Genomic DNA, 25414 nt, shown 5'->3' with positions numbered 1-25414 from the left:
ATGAAAAAAGAGAAAATCTGATCATTGCCCTCTAAGAACTTACATTCACTTTTTATTTGTCTGAGGGGGTGTGAGGAGCACAGAGGAACTGAGAATTTCATACACTAGATTCAATTCTATCTTCAGGAGCTAAGGCTGGTAACCTTTAAAGTGTGAGAATTACGTTAAAAGAGCTCTAATATAGCTACTACAGTCAAAGGATTTTCATAGTTTTCATTTTTTTTTCTCTATCAATGAAGAAACACTATGCTCTGAAGTAGGTATTACTTACAAAGAGCAAAATGTATTAGGAAAATTCAAAACATAAAGCTGGAATTATTTTATTGTGTGTATCACTACATCAGTTCATTGCTTTTAGTAACAAAAGTATATATTGCATCAGATCCCATACTTCAGACTGATTAAAACACACCTCATCACACTGAAACAATTCTTTTTTTTTCTACTTAGTTTGGGAGCCACACTTGATTTTTGAAATAATAATAATAAGTGATGTAAACCGGACACAAGATTGAATTCAGCTACCTTCAGAATATTTAATAAAATATTTTTTGCAGAATATTCTGCTTTCCAGATTTTTTAAACTCTATAAAATTAACTTCTCAATTCTAAAATATATAAAACAAATTATTAAATATATAACACATAACAAATATGTATTCACATTTCTCATTCAAGATTATAAATGATAAAATACTAGAATAAAAAGATATTATATAATACATTTTTAAACAATGTATATAGGATTATACTTAAATCCAAGAGCTAAGCTAAATATAAGAATGATTCAGATATTAGAATTCAATATTACTAGCCACAGTTAAAAAAGGAAAGAGATTAATCAATCAAAGCCATTTAGTATTGAGAATTTTAGCATCTGGGCCAAAGCTTCCTATTGTTCTTTTATTAACCATTTTTTAAAAAACGAAACAAGTTAGTTGTCAAAAATAGCAAAGTATATAATTCTCAGTATAGTATATATTATTGACAAATAGAGTTCATTTATATAAGAGGTATTCTTGGTTATCTGTTTCATCTTGTTTTGTTTTTGTTCTACAACCCCAGAGAAAACCCTGCTTAAGACTCACCTCCTCTCTGTGACCTTTCCATTCCAATCCCACAGGGTCTCCTCCCAGAGAGCTCAGCAAATCTAACTATATATAGTAGTTGATGAGACTGTTAGTTAGTGGTATACTTGTTCCACTATCTCTGGCATTTTTCCTTCTCATAAACACTGCAAGTGACCATTGTCCTCTGTTTTCTACTTGTACATTATTTGGGAGCAGCCATCTATTTTTTAACTATTTTTTTCCCTAACTCTTTAAAACATTGAAAGTACTTACTACAGAGCTCCTACTCAATCAATGTATTTCTCAACCCTTTTCCATCTTTATCCCAAGAGTTATAAATTTTCCACAAAAGACACATTTTATTAATTCATGTCTACTTCCTTGACTATATGATGTATGTGAAATCATATTAATCATATACAGAATTTTCAAAAATTAATATACCATATATGTGCATACATACACACTTTGGAAAAATCAAATGACTGATCAAATGAATAATAACCAGATAAAGGTCATTATTCAGTGACAGTTGAGGAAAAGTTGCCAACACCCAAATTTTTTAGGCACTTAAAGTATATCACTAATAAAGATTTTTAAAAATTTTTGTAGCATTTCTAATAAACAAGGCTAAAGAGTCAAAATTATTCTTCAGAGATTAAACTTACAGAAAATGCTGAGATATCGCTTCCAAATTTTTTATGGGACTATAATTCAGCACTATCAGAGACATAAAAGAGGAAAAAGTATGTATCACCATTCGAGCCTCTGAAAAGGCTTGGAATTTTATAGTCTTGGTTTCCTGGATAAATACCATTGCCTCGAGTATTTCCTTCTAGGCAACAGTTATGGGTATATTCTCTTTTGTTTCTGATTATGTTTATGTCTGGGATTTCCTTATAACCTAAATGAAAAGCCTTATAAAAAATGGACAGTAGTAAAATATACTGCATTTTAAGAAGAAATTTTTATAGGAGTCCAACATGTCTTCATGCTCCTAGGAAAGGCTATTCTTTAAGTCACTAATACTAAAATGAGCATTATGATTTGCTGTGGTTCTCTACTATTCACTTCTTTAGGATCAATGTGAGACATTACATAGCAACTACAATACTGTATTTTAATTTTTACTATATTATGATTTTGTCTTCCCACTTTTGGCATAATATTGTCCCTAACTTAATGCTCTGCCTCTCAAAACTCTTTTGAGATCAAGTCTTCCAGAATCCTCAGCTTAGGTGGTGAGGATTCATTCATTGAACAAATAAGGACTCAGTACCTAACACAGCGGACACTGTACTGGTTGCTGATTAAAATTCATGGCAATAATTGCAAACATCCTATTGAGTACCTACAATATGATAGGCATGGTCTTTAAGCACCTCAGAAGAACTTTCTCATTTCACCCTCACAACTGCCAAATAAAGTCAGTGTCCACTGCAGAGCTCAAGAAATCAAATCTTAGAAGATATAACTAATTTACCCAATCACATAGTAAATAGCAGTAAAACAAACATTTGAACCTACAGCTTGATTCTAGAGTGAGCTCTATTGCTAATGTGGATATTGTACTTCATATAGTCTCATTTCACTCATTCTTGAAATTTAAAGCATATGTTAGGTAGGAATGACATTTCTTATATGAGTGGAGATACAAAAAAAAAAAGTCTCAGTAAAAAACAGATTTTTCCCATTTGAGGAGCTTCCCTTGTATTACCTCAGTAACATTCATCTCATTTTCCTCAATGTTATCCATATTCAGTTTAAATAAATTATACTCATTCATCCAACAAATACATATCATCTATTTAATAGTGTGCTCTCATAACTTTTCCATTGATTTTGGTGTCATGCACTTGCATAATAACCATCTTTTATTCTTCTATTTTTCTATCTACAATTGTGCCTTTGAACATGCTTTCAAGCTTTCCCAAGTATAAACTATCAAAGTGGAAATTAGCTACTAAAAGTAGCTGATTTTAAACTTTTTCTAATACTGCTAATATCTCTGCTTAAACTTACTAATCTCTATTGTATTCAGATATGCCTTGATATATATAAGCACACTGCAGGACATTGATAAAACATAATTTATAGATAAATCTTTCATGTTATAAAAGAAGTCTTACCTTAGCAAAAGTTTTCTTTTGAAATTGAGTTCTCTTTGTGAAGTTAATATGTTTTGGCTTCTAAAAATTAAACTAAGGAAAAATTCTTAAAATTTTAAAAACATTTCTTAAATAAAATAAGGTATATAGATGTTTGTTTTAAACTTTAAGAAATCAATTTTTTAAAACTAAGATGAGAGCTATATACCGCAAAGGAAAATGGAGATACTATAATTATTAAATGAATCTAAAACCTGTAGAAATCCAGGAAGCAGAACTTAAACCAACTCCTTATAACCAGGTCTACTTTTTCTTCCAATATCTATCTAACTTTCAAAAAATAGTTTTTCTTACTATCAATCTCAAACATGATCTACGATGTTACTGGAAATCTGGCAGGACATATTTAACGGGTCCTTGCTGTTTTCCAACCACCATCAAATCCATTTTAGTTGACCACACCTAAATAGTATTCTCCATCCACCGGAGAAAGGAGTCATTTTTATGAAGACCATGGCTGCAGACTGACTTCATTAGCATATATCCTATGAAAAGGTATAAAAGAAAAAACTGGACTCTTGAATCAATTGACCTCAATTAGTTACAAATGATAATATAAGCCTTTTAATCACAATTTTCCTCTATATTCCTTAAAAAATGCTACTATGTTTACAAAATAACTTTTTATTGTTAATGCTTATTTATGCCCAGGTAACAATAAAACTAACACAAACAACCAAAGTGGCTTTGGGCCTCTCTGAGACTCAGTACCCACAGCTGCAAAGTGAAAAAGTCTCTAGGGATTCTCTCAGCTCTAAATTTATATTGGATAAAGACCTCGTTCTCAAAAAAAGAAAATTTTAATCTAGATTGAACCCAGCGATTTGACTATTGGACTTTGAATTGAGCAACATGAAAGTGTTACTCAAGAGTCAAGTTACACATTTTCTATTTCTCTTTAATAAATAAAATGTATTAAAATCTCATATTTAACAAGAATATGCTGAGCTTTATTAAATATTGCTTAACATGAAGGGCATCGTCCCTCTGCCAACATAACCGGCAGCCAAATTCCTAAGATGCCAGAGCTACTTAGAGGGATAGCGGAAGTCCTCAAGCCAATTCCCTCACTTAACAGATAAAGAAACTGAGTCACTGATATGCCCGAAGTCTCCCAGGTAACTGCAAGCAGTAGAGCTACCAATTTTCTTCTCTTCCTCTTCAGCATGCTACTGCAATCACTATGTGGCATAGAATGAAACTCTACATCAGTAAACAAAGGAACAGAAGAAGGTAATTCCTTTACCCAGTCAGTAAATAATGGAGAACCTAAAATTTCTTTTTTTTAATGCAAAGACCTATGTTCAGAAACTTACAGTTCAAAGTACATTAAGTAAAACCATGTCCGTATGCAGATATGTCTTCTCCCACATGCATCTTAAGAAAATAGCAAACAAAAAAATAATTTATCATCTGCCCCTAGAAAACAAAAACTGAAATTAAAAGAAAGAATGGAGTAAATCTAAATTGTATATTTTCATCTCTTCTAAAAGGATTAAATAACAGAATTCTAAATGGTTTGTTTGTACTTTCCATGCAATATGTAGATTAAGCATGAAATTCTGTTTGGGACACTTTGACATCTGTTTTCAGTGCATTACAATGAAATCTGGGGACTTGATACATACATTTGCTGTAATAAAACTGTCACTAATCAGTGTTTTCCAAAATATTGCCCATAACTATTACTATTCAGTAGTCTCATTTGCATGATCTAATATTGTTGCTACATCATGTTTTTCCCTGACAATGTGTTAGCTGGTCCCAGGCACATGGTCTAAAATGGCTGCAAACCACTCAGCAATCTCAGCATTTCCATAGTACTCTGTACATACGCATGCAATCTGTCCTAAAACTGAACTAATGCTTCATCCTTCATGAACTATTTTCCCTGTTACTGGAGCACCCAAGGTTGAATTCATATCAACAACAATAAAGAGTCTACATAGAGGAGGAAATTATGCCTCATGGGGCTTCTACAACAGAAGATGTAAACATAATCCTAACTCAGAAGTCCCTTCAACAAATCTGTTATATGCTGTTTGATTGGTGAATGCAGTCTGTCATTAACTTAAACCCTTTCTATGAAACACAAAACAAGATTGGACCAGACTTTAAAATAGGGCTACGTCATTTTCTCTAAGATTGAGAAATAGCTATATCAATGGCAGGTACCAAGAAACACCAGCTCACAAGGTGTTAACACAACCTCCTGGATATTAGATTGAACAAGTTTCCACTTCATATTGCACGTATCTGGTGGGTCATGCACAAAACTTAGATCTCAGGGGAGAAGTGATTCTGAGAGCTCAAACATGGTATTCACCAAAAACAAACACTTACTAAAAACAATATGTCTACCTATGCTGATTTAAAATGAATTCCATATTTTATCAGTGCTTGGCATCGTATTCATCTTGCTTAATAGTCCAATATAATTTCATTTTGTTCTCCTATGAACTCATCTTAAACCTAAACTATATTTCTCTATACACATGTTCTATATTATACAAATGTTGGATACAAAAAGCAGATTAATCGTAGGCCCTAATGCTGTGTTTGTTAGTACTAAGAAGTTATTCCAAATGTTCCAAAAGGGATTAATGTAGTATAACAAGTCTATTTAATTATTGTAAGACCAGTGATCCTCATATTACTATAAGCAGCTTTCCCCTTATTTGGAGACTGTAAATAGAACAGATATTGTTACATGATAACTATCAGTCTTATCCAAAAATATTAATGTTTTACCATCAGGAAATTTAAAGTAGTATGCTAGTATCTCCAGGAGGTTATAAAAAGCAACATTATTTAAGAACCAGATATTCGTTGCCATTTTAGGTCAATACCAACTTTAAAAGATAAGTTTAAACAAAGTTTCTCCAATGTATTAGACAAAAATACCAAATCCTTCTGCAATCAAAAGCAATTAATTTTAGGTATCTTTAATATTTTCAGATGTACTTTGTTTAAAAGTACTATAACACATGCTTTTTGATTTTTTTTTTGTATCTCATGAACAGAATAGCCACTAAACACCATGTACATTCTATAAAAGAAAAGGCATGACACAGATATTAAAAATTTTGTGCCAGAATCTAAACAAGCTAATCAATATTCTGATTCTGCTTTCTGCACACCCTAGTTACCCTTTAACTGATGAACAAACAGTGAGATAACTTTTCGTATTAACTCCTGACTAAAACCCTAAGGTATTACAAAATGCTTCATATAAGAATACGATTTTTTTTTTTTTTTTTGCACTGCATCAATGTGACATTTAATTTAAGGTATTTCCCTAGTAGGGATTGTGGTCATGGGTTCATCTCTCCACTTTCCAAACCTGCTGTGCAAAACAAGGCAGGGGAGCAAGCTGCTGGCCCTGAACAACAAGTACCATTATTAGTTCCCAAGGATCTGGCCCACAAGGTGGCTTCATGACCACACGAATTCAACCACCACAGCTACTAAAGTCAAACACCAATCCCAAATCTAGTTTGGGAAGAAAAAGTAAATGTTTTAACCACTTCCCATTTAGCTTCCAGTTGTTCTTAGTGAAAGTGAAATCACTTTAAGTAAGAAATATTAACTTTTTTCCTCTAGAGATCATTTAATTAATTTTCCTAACATCATAAAAAGAACAAATGGGAAAGATTGACTTAAAGAAGAGTTAAATGGCAATAAAGTTAAAACAATATGTGTAACTAAACATCTTGAGTTTCAACGCAACAAGGGGTCATTTTTATTTTTTCTTCTTTTTCTTTTTCAATTACAGTTGACATTCGATCTAGGGGTCATTTTTAAATTAAACACTTTCAAACATAAATCTAAAAACCAGCAGCTTGCTCTCTTCTTCAAGAACAATCCAGTCTAGCCACATCATCATCACTTCTGTCCAACAAAATCTAAAACATAAGTGTAATTCTCCCAAATGTTGGCAATTTAATTTTCTTGTAAATAAGAGTCTTATGCTTTTACTGGATTGCAATGAATTACAATGAATTACAGTGAATTACTTGCTAGGAATACCCTTCATTCTACACGTAAGTTGAATTACTTACTCAGAGTGCCACTAATAAAATTATTTTACTCTTTCCTTTCAAACACTCTTAAATTGATCAAGAAATTAATTCTCGGGTAATTCTGATATAAAGGATTTCTAAAACTCACAATTTAAATAGATTTTAAAACTATATACAAATAGCTAACTTCATGTGCCTACAGAGAATTTCCTAACAAATATCTATGTACATTACTGTGATCAAGACTTTCATTTTCTCTTTGGAATGTCTTATCACCTGAGATACGTAACAACTAATTGATGACCTACTGCTTCAACACCCAATCATTCCTTCTTTTCACAACTGGGTAGTTTCTCTGGAACTCTATCTACACTATGCGGTGTTCCTTTATAGAGAGTAATAATAGCTATTGTATGTTATTGTTTTACTTACATGAATTATTTCATGTAATCCTAAAACAGCTCTGTTAAATAGGCATTTTAATCTCCATTTTACAAAATGGAATACCAGAGTACATGGAGCTTAAGTGACTTGGCCAAGGTCACAAAGCTGATAAACGGCATAACCAAGACTAGAACCCAAAATGTCAGATTTGTGCACTTACTTTCTACGCTCTATACACATTAAAAAGGCAGGAAGAAGGGAAATCTGCTCAACTCTAAAAGCAATCCAAAATTCAAAGGATGACGGAATATTTTAAATTGCATGTTATTTACTCTTCAATCTATGAAAGAACCATCCTTCTTAACTAATTCCTGAAAGATCTAGGCCCTGCCTCTCTTTTTTTCTCTTACTTCACTTCTCCTCTTCAATGCTCTCCAACATGCACACACGCACCCACCAAATAGCCGTGGTCCTGGAACTTAACCTCTTTAACGGCTGAGATCCACTTTGAAAGAATTTAATGTTGGAACTCATATTGACTTCTGGAAGAAGTCATAGACATTCTTTAAACTCTCAAGGGCTGGTTGCTGTTCTTGTACCCCAGTCCCACTGCATTTATGAGGCATTAGCCCACTAACTACTTCCAAATCTGACTGTGTTGGCTCTACCACTGAGGACACCAGTGAATAAGAAAAAAGGCAAGAGAGATGTTTTCTAGTCTATACTGGCTTTTATACAAGAGGAGAGAGAAACTGATGCTACTGTCTAAATTCAGATTCAATACATTGCATTCACCCTTCCTTCTTCAGACCGCTAAGATGCTAGATTATCAATATAATTAATGCTGAAAAGCATTTAAATTCCTTGATCTTTTGAACATTCCTGGGGGGAAATAGTTTAAAACAACAACAACTAAAAGAAAGAAAAGAAAGAAGAAAACTGTTCTCACCTGCCATTTCAGATACTTTTTAAATGGGAACAGAAACATCTAGTGCTTTTTTCCAAGGTTCTAGTGCCTGTACCACATTGGCTCTCATCTGTCAGTGTATCCACACACATGTATAAACAGTATGCGACATACAACTAAGGAAATGCACATTCTAACTTAAACTTCCTTTTTTCCTCTAATAATTTAAAAATAAAATGTAACAGCTTGGATTTTAAATATTTAATCTGGCAAATATAGGAAAAATCATGAACTACAATGTCATATTTGGCAAAGAAAAATTTGGTAGGATAAAAATATCTGTTTTAACACTTTAGAAGGCATTTCCAACATTTTAAAAATAAAATTATTTCACTGCTTCGGAAAAGAAGAACAGAGGCAAAATTCTTTATTTTCACATATGAGGTCTTCATAGAGAATACAAAAAACAATTTTTATATTCATCAAAATAAATATTTAATTTCACATACTGGCAAAAATCCCCACAGAAATACAACTTCAAATTTACTAATGATTCACTATTATATCATAAAATTTAGCTATTTAAGTCACGAAGAATAGGCTTCCCCTAAAATTATAGCTTATAAAATGGAATATATAAAGTTACAACATTACTCTCACTTTTAAAAAATTTTGGTTTTGTCCTACATGTTGAATGTATAGCTTTTTCCAATACTGGACAAAGATTTATAGGTGAAGTTTAAGAGTCAGTCATTTTAGGACTTATACATTGGTAACCAAAAGCATAACTAAATTTACCACTTTTACCCTGTATAATGACAATAAAATATTTTTATTGTACCAGCTCAAAATGTTGAAAAGTAATTATTAAGGAAGCCATAAATATAAAAAGCTGAAAAGTTGACCTCAGAAGAGTGGGGGAAAGGAAATTGTGATATGCATCATCATAAAACACGGAAACTGAAAACCTAAGCAGGAGAATCCCAAATGCCTCCAAATGCCAGAATACTATCCCCCACCTCCTGTAGCAAGGAGGGCTGCAAATTTGTCCCCATCACTGTCAGCAAACAAAAGAAAGTCACTTCTACAGCCAGACCATGTCAAACAGAAGACGTAGCTACAGCAGAGGGACGCCTTGAATCCACTGGGGTGTAAAGTCAGGGCTGGGGCTTTTTGTCAGCTATTACCATAAAAGAATAAGAGGAAACAGTGACATTAATACACAATAGAAAGGTCAAACAGCTTGCAGCCATTTCATGACCCAGACAAGTCAAGGTCAAAGGATTCAGGTAGCAACTTAGCCAGGGCATAAGTTACAGCACAAATGAATTGTTTTAACACATCAGCTTTGGTCAATTAAACCTAACAAGGCAAGTTGCATCACGTAGCAGGGTTCCTGACACCAAGGCCAGAAGCTGAGACCGACCTCATAAAACAAGGCTTTTAACATAGCATAGCAAATTTAAGGTAATCCATCCAGAAACTGCAGATGTCAGAATAATAAAATACAAGTTGTCCTAAGCAGGAACGTTTTTCACACTTTAGAATTCACTAATAGAGGGGTACAGTCTTCATATTGACGTACTCATGTTATTAACATAGAAATAAATGTAATCCCCTACTCACGTGAATTATAGAATACATCCTATTTCAAACTTTCTTTACATCTGTGCTCATGATTAGATTTTTGCCCTAAGCTGTACCATTTCCTGTTAAAAGCAATACATTTTTCTGCATGTTTTTTTCTATGTGAGTTCAAAAAAATCAAGTCAAAAATATCTTCAGCTTCATTCAGCATCTGAATATTTATTAGTGTCACAATATTAACTGATGCTTGTTAAATGTTAATGTGTAGTTTTGTGGAAGATATATGTATTTCAAAATCCAAATGAATGGTTTATTTAATTTTCTATTTTGGGAAATGGGGTTTAAGCTAACCAGCATTTTAAAACTGAAAACACTTGGATTAAGATTTTTTTCCAAAGGCAATTCTGATTTTTTTTTTTTGCACTTGCTTAAACAAATTCCATTTCCAACTGATTCGTGCTTCGTCCATAACTTCTTACATGCCCCAAACTGCCTTAAAATGGGATTCTGAAAATATACAACCTCCAGGCAACTCTCAGCTAGTAAAATTACTTCATCCATCACCCCATATTTTCAATTATATAGCCCTTATTCAGAGTTCTTTAATTTCCCTGTGATTCATCAATGCTGTCCCGTTTAAAACTATCATCATAAACAGAGAATATGTGTATCTGAGTGTTTTATTATAAATAAAGTATTTATGCACAAGAATAGTTTGCATTCTCATCATAGAACATTGCTTAATGTAAATTTTTAGAATTTTTTTTTGTATGTGTGGCCTTCAATTCAGCCTCAAGGTCTTTCCACCTTATTGTTTAATTGGTAGCCATTTCTTCCAATTTTCTGAGTAATATAACAACCAAAAAGCCCAACCATTCAAGTCCCATTAGCCTTACATCCTGTAATGTACAGTCTAATACAAGCTAATCCCGCAGACTCACTCTTCACTACATGCACTTAGTTTTCGCAAGTTCTCGATGCCAAATCCTAACAACTGAATTCAGTTAAATTAACCACATCACATAATTAGAGTTCAAGGGCCCAAGAATGTGCTTTAAAATGAGACGACATACCACGTTGCCACAGAAAAGTGAGTATGATTAAAAGGAAGCTCCCCTGTCGCTATGCTTGGCACTGAGGCATGCTGCTGTAATAACTTCAGTTTCCGATCGCATAACCACTAGTCCTTGAGATTTCTAAAATTATTCCTCCTCCACAAAGATGGAGGAAAAAAAGTTGGAAAACTCTGCTTTGAACATTATGTTGGCTAACCATTTGCTCTGTCACAGCACATACACTAAAAAACTCCTCAAGTGTCGTGAGTTCTACTTTCATCGACTTCAAACTAGCAAATGCCGTTCTTCCACAAACTGAAGAGAAATTTCTAGTTTCAGAGCAAGGAATCACCCTTGCCTTTGCCCATAATTTTCAGATACTTAAGAATTCCCAATTTAATGAGTGTTTCATGTGCTATTTACACTCTCTGCAAACCTTAAGCTCCACACAAAGCAATAATTATTCCTCTGATCATAAAGTCAGTTATCATGTAAGCCACTGGGATGACAAAAATGAAAACTTGCTTATATCAACTTTAAGAATTCCAGAGAATTCTGACTCAGCCTTCCATTGGGTCCCTCCCTTTTCAGGTGCTGAAATTCCAACTAGTTGGCAGAGGGGGAGAATAAGAGTGCTTGCTATGTAAAGGAGTTATTTTTTAATCCTACTGGTCTAGGTTTTCCATCGAAACAAGCGCAGTAAAATTTTGTGAGGAGAAAGACTTTACTAAGTCAGATATCTTAGATTGTTGTTTCAGATCATAGTGCCAACTTTAAAAGGAAAAAGTTAATGGGAGATTAAAATTCTAATTTCCTTTTGGCAGTTTCCCCTTAAATTCCAAATTTAGGGGGAAACAAATAAATAAAAAAATCCTGCCAGATCCATATTATTATTATATCTACGGGTAGATATACTTTCGAAAACAGAAACTTTAAAGAACTAAAGCAGCAACAATAGGCGGCCTCCCTAAATGGCTCCTGCCCAGCTTTAAGTCTCCAAGCACACACTGTCAGGGAGCCACCTCTTGGGAGACCCAACCACCATCTCTTGTCACCGTGATTCACAGTTCCCCCAAATTACCATTATTCCTGGGTAATAAGCATCATTTTGGTTCTTTTACATATGGAGTTATTTTACCACACACAAGAGATAGAGTGCACTAAATTTGCTAATCCAAACACCTTATCTGTTTGAATATTTTTTATTACAAAATGTGTAGTGCTGTGTATATTAGTGGGCAGGGATGCCTAATGCTGTAAGTGGAATATTTTATCCACCTTTGCTGCCTCCAGAAAGTGGGGCACTGTATATTTTTTAACTATTCGAAAATCATAATTGATATAACAAATGAGCCATCCCTCCCTCTCTCCCCCTCCCCGTCCCCTTTGAAAAGTGAGATCATATTAACAGCAATGCAAGAGCTTAGTCTGCCATATCAGACCACAGATGCCAAGCTTTCCCAGCTGACAAATGGGGCCTCAGAGTTTAACTCTTGAATTGTCTAGCCAAGCTATCTTACGGCAGGGACATCATGGCATAGAGGGCAAACTTCTGGCCCCTCAGACTGTGTTTTCTTCTTATCAGTGAGAAAATTGCTAAGTATCTTATCTTACAATATATGTTCCCACAAAGGTCTCATTAAGTCTAGGAGCAAGACATGCCAATAAGAGCCCTTCTTTATCTGGTGAACTGTGTGTGAGCCAGAATGCAAACAAATGAGTACTGGAGTTCATGAGTTCAGTCAAGGACAGGATGCTAGATGGGAAAACTTAACTTAGTGTTCCCCTAAATTAAACATGCTTACAGACTTTATGCTCTCTGAGCATTTCACAATGCCAAGCACACCAAATCATCCTAGAGAGAAGCCGCATTTTAACAAATTAGGAAAGCTTCATTCTCCTCATAATGGGAAATACTTGCAAATTAAGTGAAATTTATTAAAATGTTAAAATATACCGTCAACTTGCAAACAATTATCTACTTAAGCTTTTCATAAAGAAATAACTGTTACCCAAAAGGATTCTAAAAGTTAGTAACTGAAGGAGAAAAATAATTCTTAGCATTTGCTTCCTCGCTAATGGTATGTGACAACCAGGAAGGATTCTATTTCAAAACAATAATAATGATTACAACTTCCCTGTAAACAAGTCACATTTTTCACAACTTCAACATGTACTTTAAGTATCATAACGTTTCTAACAATAAAACAGCAAAAGTTTCCGGCTAACAATGGATCACCATTTTAAGGGTGCCACAGGGCTAAAGGAAACTTCTTTTTCCTGAGAACCATGAGGTTCCTGGACTCTCGTTAGCACTCCAAAACATGTTTAATAAGAGTGCAAAGTACAGTCCAAAAATCAGTTAGGCTGACTTAGTTTAAACTCTAATCTGTTAAATTCATGAAAACGGTTACTATCTCTTGAGATCTTTAAACTTCTTAGTGTGTTGTGACCTCTCTGTTTCTTCAGAACCCTTCCCTGCCTCAGAGAAAGCCCAGTCCCCGCTATCCCACCCCACCGTGCCTTTTTTTCCCTTCAGACAGGACACAGCCTGGCAACTCAAGGCCTCCCTTCCATACGCCAGACTTCCTTCTGTGCAGCCCTTTGGGTAGAACTGCTAATCCTTCTTATTAATTAACGAGATAATGGTGGTTAACCAGAAAGCAATATTAATGCTAACTATCTGGGAAACTTCAACCAAAATTATTTCAGTCTTTTGTTGGTTTTCCTGGTGTGCAGAATTGTGCACTAAGAATTTGGCAACATTTTGATGCAGAATTGAGACATTCAGGAATGACTGATTTATATCAGACCTTAACACATAGGTTTCCTCATTACGGTTTTCTCATTATATGGTTTCTCTTTTTGGTGTTTTCTTTTTTTTTTTTTTTTTTTTTTTTTTTTTTTTTTTTACCATTTACACTGTTGCACATTACTAACCAGAAAGAAAAGTAAGGTCCTCTCAACATGTTACTATAAAATTGAGAAGTGTGGAAACTAAAAGAACCAAAAATTACCTAAGAAATAAGCAGTGATGTGACTGAAAGCAGTAGTCAGTCATAATGAATGCATTACATATTACTGCATTTGGCTAGTCCTCCACACCCTTTTCATATTACACCCTGCATCTTATACAGTAAGTATAATTATGTCCCAGTAAGGTGTGCTGTGCAAGGCATGCCTGCTTTTTGTTTTGTTTTGTTTTGCTTTGCTTTGCTTTCATGGATGTAATAACAAAGACAATATGGGGAATAGGTACCACCTGCCCAAGAATCATTGGACATCTTTAATATCTTTGGGAAAATGGAGGCCACTTTAGAGCTATTTTTTCCTTTAATCTGTCACAGTCTTCGAAAATATTAAAAAAAAACTAAAAGGAAAAAAAAAGGAAGGGTTTTATATTAGCTAAGGTTTGCTGCAGCAAACAAGCAAGCAGCTTTCATTCAGGGATTGTCAAAAACTTTCCAGTGTGCCCACTGCAATGCGGATGCCAACCAACGAATCAAAGGCATTCAGCAACTAGACAAAGAGGGTCTGATGCCAACCTCGGTGCCACTGGCAACCATTATTGGCATCAAGCACAGTGTCTGCCTTTTTTTTCCCCCTCGCCTGGCACTTCACAAACAAAATGGCGGTTCTTGTAGCAACGAAACAGCCGAAGCGCAGCCTCTGAATCAATAACATCAAATGATTTTACAGATTTAAACGCAGTTACTCCCAAATGATGTGTATATTTTAGGTAAAGTGGGGGGGAGGAGAGGGGGTTTACATAATTTTATAAATGACTATATTGAACATGACCCTTTACTAATATAGAGAAATAGAAAAATGGACTATATTGCGACCAACTAGGCTATATGCATAGAAGAAGCTGAATAACAAAGAGACCTAGCTTTAAAGAAAATACTGCCCTGCAGCCATGTGATGCAAAAGTCTAATGAACTATATATCAAAAATGATTTCAGAATGCATAATTTTTTCCCAAAACCATATCAGATGCAGATGTAGCACTAGAGCTTGTGTCAAAGCTCTAGTAACTCTTTCCACATTTCAAAAAGATGAGGCTGCTGGGCATGAAGAAAAAAAAAAAGTGTGGGTTAAACCAAGAGAATTAGGAAAAAAGGAAAGCATAGGAAGTTGGTCAACAATGGAACTTTATTATATGTTGGTCTTTATTTCATTATCCAGAAGAGATGCAGTTTGTGATCTTGTATAAATAACCAAGAGGACTATTGACATTTCTAGATCTGGAAATTGTCAATATATTGTAACATCACTCCACACTGCAATGCGGATGCCAACTAACAAATCACAGGCATCCTGAGCTAAACAAAGAGGGTCTGATGCCAATCCTGGTGCCAGTGGCAACCATCTTTGGCATTCTCTCTGTTCTTTCTCATGTTTTCCTCCTAGTCGTTTAGAAGTGAAGCGAGAAAGAAAAAAGGAGGGAAAGATAATTTTGTTGCTCATTCTGTTGCAAATATAATATTTTTCTTTTCTGATTTTTCTTTCATGTTTTTCTTTATACTTCCTTACCTGATTTATGAAACAGACTTAAGTGGGTTTTCGTGTACTTATAGGAGTAATAAAAAGTCATTATGGGAGATATGTAGCCCTCTGACTACAGACTTATCTTTTAAGATGCCTTCTTTAATCAATTGTACTGTAAAACAACATAATTAACCTATATTTGACCAAAAATATTTATAAATTTTAAAAAAGGGAACACACAAAAGCATCCTGATGTGAATTTTTCAAAGAAAAAGCCAACAGATGTTAAGAAGAGATGATGCACTGGCAGGTAGCAGAGAATACAAATTAGATGCACGGAGTAAAATTAAAATAATGAAATGTTTTTATGATAGAGACTCAAAACAACAACAAAATCAGTGTTTTATCTAAAACCATGGTCTCCAAGAGTTGCTTAAAACTTTATGATTATCATGACTTATGGTGCAATGCAGAAGGCATTTTTGCATTTTTCTTTCTTCAATCTATCTTCACAAATCCAAAGGATATGTTCTTTATTGTCAGTTCATCAACCAAGAGAGTTGGCTGCCTGCCCTGGGAGTGAATGTACACGCATGCACACCTCAAAAACTAGTCTTCGAGCAAGTTAAAATGTGAGCAGCAGTGAAATGCTTACAAATCTTCCCTACCCGGCACAAAAAAGTTACATGACCCACTTTTTAAAACTTTACTTCTAGCCTTGACTTTCACAACACAGTTATAACACGTTTAGAGTCAATCCAACACTTATATACAGCCCACCTTAAAATGTCACCTCCTAGACAGCTGTCAATCAAATTAAGTGTCATATGTTAATGAGCTTTAATATTAGGACACGCAGGGCAAAAATATATTTTCCCCCAAACCATCATTACTTTGACTCAAATTCTTAAATGCATTGAAATAATAAATGTAATGTTTCATTTAAAAAAAAAAGCAAAATTTTCAAATGTATGATGTCCAACACCATTATTTAAAATCAAACTAAAAAATTTTAAATGGCATTTAAGCATATCTCTGAAACTGTATCAAGGAAATATAGACAAAAAATACATAGTAAATTACCTAGATTTCTAAGTCAAGGAGTAACTTTGGTATTGTATCTTGTGGATGATAATAAAGTTCATACCAATATATTAAATCCCACATTTATATAAACAAACATCAGCCACCTGGGTATCTATAGGCCATTTTCCCCACCACCAGGCCAAGTTAGGAAATAACCCACCATCTGTGGCAGATCAAACTTCAGTCCACTTTTGGTATGCTGTTTTTTAAAATGATGTTTTACTATGGACTGTTGCTAATACAAGGATATCTATATCCTGACACACTGATTTGAAGAAAAGACATTCTCACCTACTTAAGGAAAATATATTAAGGAAAATAAAAATAACATAGAAACATTTTATCAACTCAAAAAACACTCAGCAAAAAATATCACCTATTTTTGAATTATTCAGGCAACACTTACACCACTCTCTTTATCAAGTATTTTTAAATTAGGTATGGTACGTGGCTTCTGCGTTCTTTTTGAGATTTATTTTAAACCAGTGTAACTAGTCCACTGTTTTTGTTCTATAAGGAGAGCTATTACTTTTCTCCTTCGTAAGTTTTATGAATTTACATTCAAGTTAAATAAGAATATTAAGTGTTTCCAAGTCACTCTGGTAAAATATTATAAATTATTTAAACAAGAACTATGATCCATTTAATCTACAACGACTATTACACAATCAAAAGTGGGTATTGATAGAAATATTTAAATTAAAAAAATCTAGACCTACATAGATATACACTCTCTGATATTGGCTAGCTTAAGCATTTTATAGGAAATGCTAATTCTATTTTCATTGCAGTAGTACTAGATTCATGAACAAAGTTCATCTCCCTGTTAGATATGAGGCTAATACAAAGATTATTAACGAGCGGTTTCACTCTATAAATAAAGTTACATTTTCAAATTGAGAAAAGATGACTATATACAAGAAATACATCCTAGGACAAAACAATGAAGCGTAATAAACCATATTTTTCAGACTATTCTGTGTCTTTGAAAAAGTAGATCATTTCAAAGACCTTTGAAAACGTATCTCTTTGTGGTCTTTCTTTAAATATCCACACCTATCCCGGTATGAAAGCTCCACGTGTATTCCCATGGCTTGCACATGGCAATGGATACCTGAGTGGAAGAGGGCATGCCACTCTACCCAGAGTAGGTGAGGAAGGAGATCTAGGACCCTCGAGGACCACCTAGCCTAAGCCAGATATTCCGCATATGGGGTTTGTAGGCAGTGTGTACGGTGCTAGAAGAAAGAACAATCTGCTCCTACCTTGCTCCTGCACGTAGTATGCCAAAAACAAATCAAGCTCCTTAACTGATACTGTGATATGATGTGGCTGGACACAAAGTGCTGGGTTTGTGCAATGTGGGGATTTCATGAGCCGCTCTCCATCGGTACTTTCCAAGGGGATGCCTTTGAACAGGATCACCATGACTAGATCCAGACGCCAGACTTTGTCTGCCTGTCGCAGGCAGTCGATTCTCCTAATCTTACCCTTCTGGTCAGGATTGGATAAGACACAGCACGGGTGCTTCTTGCCAGTCACGGTGAGCACAAAGTCCTCTCGGTACTCCTGGCGGATATCTTTGCGCAGTTTGGCCAGAAGCCTGGATGCCCACTTCTGTTTGATTTCAGGCTTTTCGCTGAGAAGCTCATCTTTGACTGCTCTTTCTTCATCCTTTGACATTCGCTTCTCGTGCTTTTTAAAGTACTTGCGTTTCCGAGCCTGCAGGTTGAACCAAGTATAGGCAATTGCACGGACGTGTGGAAGCAGTGCCTCGATGAATGGGTGAAATTCATCCTGTGGGAGATGAGAGGGAAAAAGAAGACATACATGGTCAGTTTAAAGCCTCAAAATAATAATAATGATGATGATGATGATGATGATACCATAATCCATTCCCAAGTCAGTACAAAAAGTTATGCATAAAAATAACATTCTTTTCTTATTTAAAATGATCAAAATAGCAGAACAATTAAAAAGTATGCCAATTAACAATTAAAGTATGGCAAGCTGCCCCCTTTCCACCAAAACTCACAGGTTGATTCTCCCTCCTAAAAAGAAAATAAGGTTTATATTTGTATTTCCACTCTAGCCCCATCCCCCTCATTCCCACCATGCATCCTACATTCTTTAAAATGTAAGCAACCAAGGTGCTTGGCACCTAATTTAATATTTAAATATTTGATTGACCAACTAACACTACACAGTACCATTTTACAAAGAACACAGTGAGTTTTTTTTTTTTTTTTTGTAATCGGAGCAGAGCTGTTCAGAAGGCAGAAGCGATGCCACAGTTCATTTCTCTTCTCTGTGGCACAGAAACACAAAGCATATAGATGCTCAGTGTAATGCCACACAGTTCCCGCTTTTGGAGCATGCTCTCAGCAAGAGGCTGCTGGTGGCACAAAGAGCATGCGCCATTAAACTTGATCCATTTTCTTATCAAACGTCCAACATTCCAACACTGAAACAGCACCATTCCAAGAGTGGTAACTAGAGAAACCGGTATACAGTGAGGGAAAGTGGGCAAAGGACACAGCTTGTTGTATCAGTGTCCTGAACAGGTTTCCGGACTTTGAGCAGTGCATTCGCTAACTCCCTCCACCACCAACACTAGCCCCTCACACACACACACACACACACACACACACACACACACACACACGTACACACGCACTCGTACACTCACTCACTCATACTCACACTCTCCTGCTCTCTCGAAGACACACAGACACACTCTTCCATTTTCAAATAAAACTTTCTAAAGTTGAAAACAAAAATTACATGAATGTTCTTCCGGCAGCTTTTCCTATAGAATCTGAAGCTCCACAGACTCAGTTAATTTGTTAACCGATCACATGAGTATGGCAATTATTCTAAACCCCTTAAAAATCAATCTGAGGCGAACAATGAAAAATGGCAACTTGGCACCAACTTTACATTCTTTGTGTCTCTGCATGCAGTGGCAGGGTGACACCAGGAGTGCACTGCTGGTCACTTACTGCTTTTGTGGGATCAATAAAATTCATTTGAACTCTCAGACAGGATCGTGGGTACAACATATGCATGTGTTTCTGAATCTGCACGTGTGCGGATGGTATAGTACCCTGTCTTTTGAATTAAGTGGTTTACCTTAGTCTCCTGCATTTTTCCTACCTGTTTCATCTAAGCCTTTTTCAAGGATAGGAGTAATGAGGAGTGGCAGATAATATTTACCTACAGATATTTCAAGTTACTTTCCAAAGCAGTCAGTGTTTCATTACTTCCTGCTGTAGGTAAAACCTGTCTCATAAGTTCAGGCCTATTACTGTTCAGAGAAAGACCTTAACATCTCATGAATGCGTGCAATACGCCAAGATCTGAAGCAAATAAGAACTTCTACGGCGACCACTTTTCTGGTTACATTTATTATACTGTCATCCCAAAATAACTTTCTCTAACTGATCACATCCCAAGTTAGAATTTACATACTAGTGCTAGTAACCCTGAACTACATGGAATAAATTCTATTAGGTAAAGATGATGAGAGTACAACTAATGAATGACCCTCTAACAAAGAAGGTGCCCAAAAGTCCCATATAGTTAGTAATCCATTTTTATGATAAAACTCAAAGTTTCAATGCTAAAGACTGCAGCATGTTAGCAGTTTGCAGTTCAGAAAAGGAAGAGGTACATGTCCCGTCCAATCAATAACGCAGTTATCAAGTTTTTAACATATTGCCATAATACGTTCCTACAGCAGAATAAGTATAAATCAAAATTTTGTAACAATACAGAATGCAGATGATTGCATCACAGCATGAGCCATAACCAAATGCCATAGAGGAAATCATTAAACCGATCAGTAGTTTCCAGCAGAGATTTGAACAATTCGGTTACTATGCGAGCACATTAAACTAGGCCATGGAAAGAGTTAAACCACAATCTGTTCTTTGTGTGGGAAGGCAGCCCTGCTCACAGCAACCACAGCCTATGATAAGACCTCCCTATCTCCATACACTTTCTGATGCCATGCTTTCAGCTTTTACTGTAACTACAAAAACTTTGTTTATCTCCCTTAGAAATATATGCAAAAGGAAACCCTGCTCAAGGAAATGTGGACTTAAACATGCTTTGGGAACTCACTTCCTATAATCTGACTTTTACTATGATTTACTGATATGATTTTAAAAACATACATACATACATTCAAACTAAAAACTTGAGAATATAGAGTATATGTGGGGGACAGGCAACTTTGTCTCTCCCATTTTACCTTTGCCATGCTTTAAAAGTGCAATATTATTTTAACAGATATTAAGCAGTGCGGTAACTCTTAAGTACGTACATCTTTAAGTACTATGTTCAGTGACATTTCATTTTCTTATAAAGACATCAAACATACTTTTGATTAAATTTGAGTTTCAAATCATCTTATATGTATTGAACCTCAAAATTTTAATTAAACTATTTTAAACAATCAAAATGCAATTCGAGGGTCGATTTTGGAATTTCTCAGCAAACGCACACAAAACAATGATTTTTAAAGTTGCCTTGAGTTTGTTGCCGGTGTTGCTAAGTAATATTTTTAAATGTGCTTTTTTTATCGATAAATAGAAGTAGCAAACTTTCTCAGTTCACGAAGTCACCTTACAAATATCTTTCAGGGCTTTACTATTATGTGGATTCCATTCAAGTGAAACAGTTACTGACAAGGAGACATATCCTCAAAAAAATAACAAGCAGAGTTTGCTATAAGTCATATAAATTTCTGTATTAACATGCCTAAAATGTCATCTCCTAAGTGTAACTGTTTTCTAATGCTAAGTTGCAATATACTTTTAATAATTTTGAGTGACATAAATATGGAACACAGTAACTATCTTCAACCAAAAAAAAGTAATTAGGGTATTCAAGCGTCCAATTAATAGATTATCACAATAACACTTTAAATCATTATGAAAATTATTTTTTTAAAGCAAAGCATGTAAGTAATCTAAGATCTAATGGCTCTATACTAAGGTAACATGCCACCTTGCTCTTCCAGAATTTTGATTAAAATACACCGAGATTCAGTAATTCTTTCTCTTTGAAAACTTCCTTTAGTGGAACTAAATTGATAAATAACCACATTACAAATTTCAAATGTAAAAGCAAACAGTCCTAACTCCACTAAAATATTTATTTTTCTTCCCAGAAACAATGGTTTCCATGAAAGGGATGGAAAATTCGACCAATATCGAGGAGAAAGAACAAACATTAGATGGTCTTGGAGCGCTGCTATATAACAATAAACCATTAAAAAATGTACCTAAAGAACTTGAAAAACAATGAAAGAAAATAAATTCAGTGCAAACGTGCTAACTGAAAGTTATATTATTAAGGGTTTACATTACTTTTAGAAAAAGCAAATATTAAATCATAAATGATGGTTCTTAATTTCCTTTTTATATCTGATTTACACTTATGTATAAATACTGATTTATATCAATGTACCGATACCTCTGCATAACATTTTGCTAAATATCAACTTTAACTGTAGCTCCTTTTGAATTAAAAATCTTTCTAAAACCTAAATACCTTATTGGGACAATTGAGATACTTTGTAAAGTTTTCAACCAATTAAGAATGTTTCTTTATTTCTATTTACATATCCTAAAAAATGTTTTGCTACAGCTATTAAGCTCTTGTAATACAAAACTAAACTATTGGCCTGATACAAAAGCAACACAGTCGATGTGCCCATACTTTTTCAACACCTTATATTACCTATTAAGTCACATAGATATAATTAGTTAAGTGAGAATTCTAAAGCTAAAATTCCTTCTCTAATTTAGGCCTTAAATCTCAAATACAGTTTTAATAGGTCAATGTAGCTTTATATTATTAAAACAGTAGAGAATGTTAGTCATCATGAATTAGTGTTGGTAACTATCTATCCTTGAATACTAATGTGATAGCTGAATGGTGATGCTGTATATATTCCTAATACTCCATGCCGCAACGCTGCGATATTATTTTTAACTTATACAAATTAAGATAAAGTTAGTGAGTTTTCAATACATATTTAGAGGAAGCCAAAAATGCAGTGTAATCACTACCAATGTTTCTGAAAAGCCAATGCTGGAAATATAAATTAATACAGAAAAGCAATCCTGTACAAGAGAGAATAAGTGATTCATTACTTTGTAAGTGAAAAGCATACCTCAATTTGTTTTATTTGAACTATGCTTTAATAATATAAAAGCAATGGCAAGTGGACGTAGTTTACCAGGAAGAGGGAAAAAAATCCTGATGATGGGTAATATGAAGGGTAACTTTTACAACTAAAGACAATTCGTTATACCTGAAACAATTCCATCATCATATTTATTGGACATTATACATAGCTTTTAAAGCACAAATAGTTCAGCAACTCATTTTTCCAGTTTTGTTAAATTAAAGTGCACGTTTACTTGCTGAAAATAGCCATATCTAAGTTAATCATACTCAGATGCCAAACAAAATATAAACAATAAAAAATGTGTCAGCCAAAAAGCTACAGGACTGTATCCAATCACTGAATAAGCCTTATCATTGTTTTCATCTTCATTCACAATTTATGAATGCCTCAGTCCTTTTGAATCACAATGGCTTCTAATTGTCATACAATTGAAATCTTAATCATTTGTCCATTATAAAAATGCATCACCGCAATATTGGATTTTTTAAAAAATGTAACACACCTAAAACGGGCTGTCACTTCTTTAACTGTTTAGCTTTTATGCCAATGTCAAAGAAATTGGTTATCAATTACCAATCGTGCTCTACAACCTCCTAAACGCTGAAGTTAACTGTCCCACACCTTTAAAGGTTTAAAACACTGCTTCAAAATAACAACTCTGAGCTAAGATATTTAGTTAGTTCGTCAGTTGGTTAGTTAGTTAGCTGGGCAGCAATGAAAACTGCTCCCAGGTAAGTCTGTTCGGTCTCGCCACTTTTCCATCTGACTGTATGGTTTAAAATTGTACAAATTCTGTTCTTAAAAATGTATAAAGCCAGTGTTTTATTTCAGAATATTGTTCCTAAAGTCTTAGGACAATTTTCAAAGTGCAATTTTTTAAAATGTTTTTACTTTTCCAGCATTACCGTCTGCCTTAACAGCTACGCCTAAATATTGTCAAATGAACAGGTCTCCACAAAATGAACATGTTCTAAAAGTCCTAAACTTTCCCCATAACCAACTGGTGTCAACGTAAAAACCGTCTTTGTGGTGTGGTGACTGGAAACCTCAAAGTGCGGATCACGAAGGAACAGAGTTTCAGATCCCCAAATTAAGCAAAGGAATGGGTCCCCGGACCACAACCTCCGACTCGCTTCGTTGCCTGCCCACTGCTTGCAGTGGAGTCCAGAAGCGCTCACAAGGACTCATGCTACAGTCCCCTCGCCCAAGTTCACTGGTTGTTTATTAAGGGTTTAGTCCCCACTAAAACTCCTCTAAAGCTGGAGTCCGCCTAAGCGCGCGCGCGGGCGAAGAAGAGGGGTAGTGGACACCATGGGCAGGGGCGCCGTGTCGCAGCAGGCACTCGGGGGCCCGCGCAGGGGCTAGCGCTTGCCGGCCGGGGCCCTGCCCACGCTCGGCAGCTTCACCCGGCCCAACCGCCCTGGCAGCACGCGAGCGCCGGGTCTCCATGCCCAAGGCGCGGGGCTGGGCACGCGCGGTGGCTGTGGGCTAAGGGCCGCGCGCCGGCTCCCACGCCGCCCCGCAAATCTCGACGCAACTCGGGGCCACTTCTTCGAGAGACCGGGATGTGCGGAGGTTAACTAAAGCTTTTAATTGCCCGCAGACCAGAGCAACAAAACAAAACAAAGGCATTTGGGGCTACAGAGAAAGCTTGAGAGAGCGACCGAGACATGTACCTGAGTGAGACAGATGGGAGAATACATCATGACTTCGCCTTAAAACGCACTTTCCCGGAGATGCCCAAGAAAATCTTCGAGAAGCGAAAATTTCATCTATTCATTTTACAGTCGTCTGAGCCCCGCGATGCGATCAATCAGGACGGGGCTCTGCGCTGGATCACCGCAACTTCACAACAAACCCAGTCCTCCTTAAATAGCCAAAGATTCAAGTTCACTCCGCGTGCTAGATTTCCCGGAGTGAAATCCAATCTACACTTTTAACCCTCTTGCAGTCCGAGCGCGCTGGCCGTGCTCGCCGAGGCCGCCGCCGCCGCCGCCGCCGCCGGTGTTGGCCGCTTTTCGCCTGGGTTTGGGGATTTGTTTTCTGTTTTGCAGTTGTTGTTGGGGGCTAGGGGGTGCGAAAAGGTTCGGTGTGGGTTGGATTGGGGTGATGGCTGGTGGTAAATGCTTTTTTAAAAAAGGCGGGGAGGGGGGCGCAGGAGAGAGGGCGGGAGGGAGAGCGAAGAGAATGTCACCGCGCTGGGAAAGTTCAAGGTTACAGCCCCAAGCACTGCGGCAGGATCCCGAAGAGACGATCGCAGGCGAAACTTTGCTGCGAGACGACCATGTGTGTGCGCAAGGGGCAGCGTGAGCGAGTGCGCGCGGGTGGCGGGGTGCGCGCGGGAGAGGGCTGGAGTGGGGGCGGGGTGGAGTGGGGAGAAGGGAGAGGCCGGGGTGAGGGAGGGGGCGCGAGCGCAGGTCTCCTGGGCGGAAGAGGCTCGCA

The 25414-nt window shown here is 36.0% G+C and overlaps 1 protein-coding gene across 5 annotated transcripts in view; it reads right to left on the bottom strand.

Moving 5' to 3' along the window:
• The window catches only part of NFIB (nuclear factor I B), a 219464-nt gene extending 194056 nt beyond the window's left edge, over positions 1–25408 (bottom strand). For all 5 annotated transcript variants that reach the window (XM_015594522.1, XM_015594523.1, XM_015594524.1 and 2 more), the window contains exons 1-2: positions 24649–25408; positions 18036–18567 (exon numbers count right to left, since the gene is read on the bottom strand). In XM_015594522.1, coding sequence (XP_015450008.1) covers positions 18036–18567; positions 24649–24678 — 562 coding nt within the window. In that variant the 5' untranslated portion in view covers positions 24679–25408. The remainder of the gene's footprint in view (positions 1–18035; positions 18568–24648) is intronic.
• Positions 25409–25414: the final 6 nt, after the last annotated feature.

The sequence above is a fragment of the Pteropus alecto genome, unplaced genomic scaffold (genome assembly GCF_000325575.1).
Source record: "Pteropus alecto unplaced genomic scaffold, ASM32557v1 scaffold95, whole genome shotgun sequence".
Taxonomy (NCBI): domain Eukaryota; kingdom Metazoa; phylum Chordata; class Mammalia; order Chiroptera; family Pteropodidae; genus Pteropus; species Pteropus alecto.
The sequence above is the reverse complement of the archived record's forward strand: the minus strand, read 5'-3'. Positions and strand labels throughout refer to the sequence as shown.